Below are 3,891 nucleotides of genomic sequence, written 5' to 3' on the forward strand. Positions count from 1 at the left end.
CATAGAGAAGTTTGCACATGTTTGTGTGAGCTGTGTATGTGAAGATTTTTCTTGTGTAGTGTTTTTATACCTTTGCAAGAGAATTCTTTGTGTCTGTGTTTTTGGATGCAATGTATCCATTTAAAAAGTAAATGCTGAGTTTCAATTTTGCAGTTGATTTCATAAAAAAATCTGGTTCCAGATAGATATCCAGAACTTCTTGTCAAAGCAATGAAGTCCAGTACACTCAAATAGTTAAGTTATGATGTTGAGTAAAAATGACTATTTTATGTCAGTTAGACTTAGTTCATGTTTGTGAAAACATGAAATATTAAGTTCAACCAATATGTTTTTCAGTTGACTTAACTACAAATTTTAAATGCTCATTAATTGATACAGTACGTTGGCTGAATTTACTGCAAGTTATTTCAATAACACCTAATGTTTGCTAAACTTAAGTCAATGCAACAAGATAACTTGACTAAGTCAAGTTGTCAACAAATCATTTTTTACAGTGTACCAGCTGTTACACTCTCAGTTGGAAAGCCCGTGTGTGCGAGAAAAAGAGGTGCGCTGAGGCTGAACGGAAAGTTTGTTTTGAAATGGTTTGTCCATGTTTTACGCACGTGCACGCAGCTAGGCACTGTGTGGACATGCTCCCTTATTAAAATCCATGTATTAGAGTAGAATAATTTGTATTCATTAACATTAGAATGAGGGTATAAGAACGAATTTATGTGCTGACATTTTGCTTGAGCATATAAATAGGCCTACAGATCCCTCATTCACTAATAATTTTGTAATTAACAGTGGCCACAGTCTGTGCGTAGTTTCATTTATCTGCTCATGGGGGCAGTTGTGGCCTAATGGTTAGAGAGTTGGACTTGGGTTGGGTCAGGGTGAAATGCAGAGGACAAATTTCGAGTATGGGACACCATACTTGGCTACATGTCACATCACTTTTTTTTCCCACATTATACCTGCCTATATCATGGTAAGGTTTAATAATTTTTTCTATAAAACTGTATGTGCACTAGTTTTAATACCAAACTTCCTGACCTAAAATGCATTGGCACGCTTTCCACCCTGCATGGTGACAAATGAACTAGTTATTTTGATCCAGAACACAGCAAAATTCATATGCTTGCATCATTGTATAACAACAAAATGCTTTTCCTCCTAACATTTATTTTATTTTTATTGAACCTAAATTCAGAGGTCAGCATCACTGTAAAGTAGATGAACTGATCATGTGGTTGCCATCACTTCTGTGTCCATGTATGTTCCCTACGTGACAAACTCAGTTCTCCACCCACCATTGTCTCGTGTACCAGTCAGTCTGTCCAGGTCTTTCTTGCAGTTGTCTAGAGGCGCTACATAACCTGTGCATGACATCCGATCCTGGCTGAGACAAAGTCAATTCTTCAGATGTGAATGCACAAGACTTCACTGTGTTTTCTCTATTTATAGAACTTGAATCAGTGCAACACTGAAACCAAACCAAAACATTTCGTACAGAACAAAGTGCCTTAAAACTGCCTGCCTACACACTGACACAAAACCTTTTAAACTCTTATTTCACATAATCCCCTGACGTATAGACGGACCCTCTCCGGGGAACAGGTGGGTCTATATCTACACAGGCAGCTCATCCTCAACTTGCAATCATTCCCTGTAGGAGAAACAGAGAGATTGTGAGAATTTGTCCAGACGTGAAGATGTTGGCAGTTGTGGTTGTTTTATTCCTGGCAGCCGGCGTGAGCGACAGCGTGATTTTGAGTAAATGCGAGCTGAAGCAGCAGCTTGAAAGTGGCATTACTCTGCCAATTCCCAATTCTACAGACATGCTGGCACAGAGTGAGTCACATCCGGAGTGAGTTACATCCGGAGCTTTAGATAACAATCATTGCTTCTGTGAGGATTAATATAGTTAATACGTTTAATTAGTTTCCAGGTGAGCATACAGTGATTTGTTTTTTGACATTGATGTTTCCACAAAGAACTTTTAACATCCATGGAATCTTTCCATTCCTCAAAAGGTTCTTAGAATAGAATGGCTGTGATATTCTTCAAAAATGACTTTTCGGGTTTCATGGAATAATGAAAACTCTTTTTACAGTCATGTGTCACGTCCAGCTGACCTCTGGCTTCAATACCAGTGCCATTAAGACGATCCCTGAGCCACAAGAGCGCAGCGGTGGTCACGGTTCTCGCCGTGGTAGGTCTCCCAGAGGAAAAAATTCAGGCGACTCCTCCAGTTTGGAAAGTGACGAGGACAAAAGTGAGGTCTGGACCCTGTACGGCTTGTTCCAGCTTAGTGACCACGTGGTGTGCCGCTCTATTCAAAGTCGTACACTGAACCTCTGTAGGCTGACCTGCGACAGTGAGTATATGAAAGAGACGATGTACTGGTCGATACAGCAAAATAACCATAACAGGGTGATCAGGACCAGTTTGGGGTTCATTTGAAAGAATTAATACTTTAATTCAGCAAGGATGCATTAAAATGATCAAAGGTGACAGTAAAGACATTCATAATGTTACAAAAGGTTTCTTTTCAAATAAATGCTGTTCTTTTTATTCATCAAAGAATCCTGAAAAAGAGTATGTTTTCCACAAAAATATGAAGCAGCACAACTGTTTTCAACATTGATAATAATCAGAAATGTATCTTGAGCAGCAAATCAGAATGATTTCTGAAGGATCATGTGACACTGAAGAATGGAGTAATGCTGAAAATTCAGCTTTGATCACAGCAATACATTACATTTTACAACATATTCAAATAGAAAACAGTTATTTTAAATGGTAATATTGCTTCAGAATATTACTGTTTTTACTGTATGTTTGATCAAATAAATGCAGCCTTGTTGAGCAGAAGGGACTTTTTTAATATGCATAAATATTCTCTAAAATGAAACGAAATGTGATTGTTCACTTTTTCAGAGCTGATTGACGATGACACCAGTGATGACATAGCCTGTGTCCAGGCCCTTATAAATGCAGTGTGAGTAAACTGAATTCAATAGTACACACAAAAATCCGAAGATTATATTATCATATCAAGCTATTATCAAGTGTAGTATGATTTAACTGTGCTGTAACATTACACAGTATTCCTGAAATGTGTTTGTAGATGTATTGATTAGTTTTGCAGACTGTAGTATTCATGTTTATTCCATGTTTAAATTATATTAGTGAATATAATTCCAGAAGTCTGAGATCCGCTAGTGAGCGACGCCTCGTGGTACCATCACAGAGAGGCTCAAAGCAGATGAATGCAAGTGTCCTGATATTGTGTTCATCTGACTATAACAGAACTGCGCCGATTCCTGACCGCAAAACTGCTAGACACATCCGTGAAATGTAAGTGAATGAAACAAGAACCAATTCAATACAGCAATTACTTGAAAACATGAATGAATTTACGGTGTTTGCATGCTGCAAGTATATTAAAAATTGACACTGAGATCTCTAAATCAGCTAATGTCACTGCTTGACTAAACCAGATTTTCTAAAAATGATACTTGAATGTTTGCTGCTTTGCTTTGACAGGATCTCGCTGATCTACCAGCCACAGTGCATCGCCGTGAACGCCACTTCATACTTCGCCGACTGTTAAACACTCTGAATTCAAGACCTCTTGTAGCTCCCTGCTTTATTTTTGCATTTCTGTGCATTTATATTCGTAGCTTTCTTGCAAGACAACAAAATCCCAGCACAAGTAGCTTGTGTTTTGTATACGAGTCATTAAAACCATTTGAAAAGCAGTGTTGTGTTCATGAGCTTCATTAATTCCGCTGTGCCTCTTCAGTCTGAAGTAGATAACTGAGATGAACATTTCCATGTCCATTGTGCTGCCAAAGACAATTCAAATCAAATGGAAAAAAAAAATATATATATATATATATA

The 3,891-nt window shown here is 37.9% G+C and overlaps 1 protein-coding gene across 1 annotated transcript in view; it reads left to right on the forward strand.

Annotated features, from left to right (window-relative positions):
* LOC107746125 (uncharacterized) overlaps positions 1–3,695 on the forward strand; it is a 6,545-nt gene extending 2,850 nt beyond the window's left edge. Inside the window, exons 2-7 of the mRNA XM_016560221.1 lie at positions 495–569; positions 1,581–1,836; positions 2,099–2,362; positions 2,926–2,986; positions 3,298–3,345; positions 3,535–3,695. Coding sequence (XP_016415707.1) covers positions 495–569; positions 1,581–1,836; positions 2,099–2,362; positions 2,926–2,986; positions 3,298–3,345; positions 3,535–3,601 — 771 coding nt within the window. The 3' untranslated portion in view covers positions 3,602–3,695. The remainder of the gene's footprint in view (positions 1–494; positions 570–1,580; positions 1,837–2,098; positions 2,363–2,925; positions 2,987–3,297; positions 3,346–3,534) is intronic.
* The last annotated feature ends 196 nt before the right edge of the window (positions 3,696–3,891 follow it).

The sequence above is a fragment of the Sinocyclocheilus rhinocerous genome, unplaced genomic scaffold (genome assembly GCF_001515625.1).
Source record: "Sinocyclocheilus rhinocerous isolate Xijiao unplaced genomic scaffold, SAMN03320098_v1.1 scaffold107, whole genome shotgun sequence".
Lineage (NCBI taxonomy): Eukaryota > Metazoa > Chordata > Actinopteri > Cypriniformes > Cyprinidae > Sinocyclocheilus > Sinocyclocheilus rhinocerous.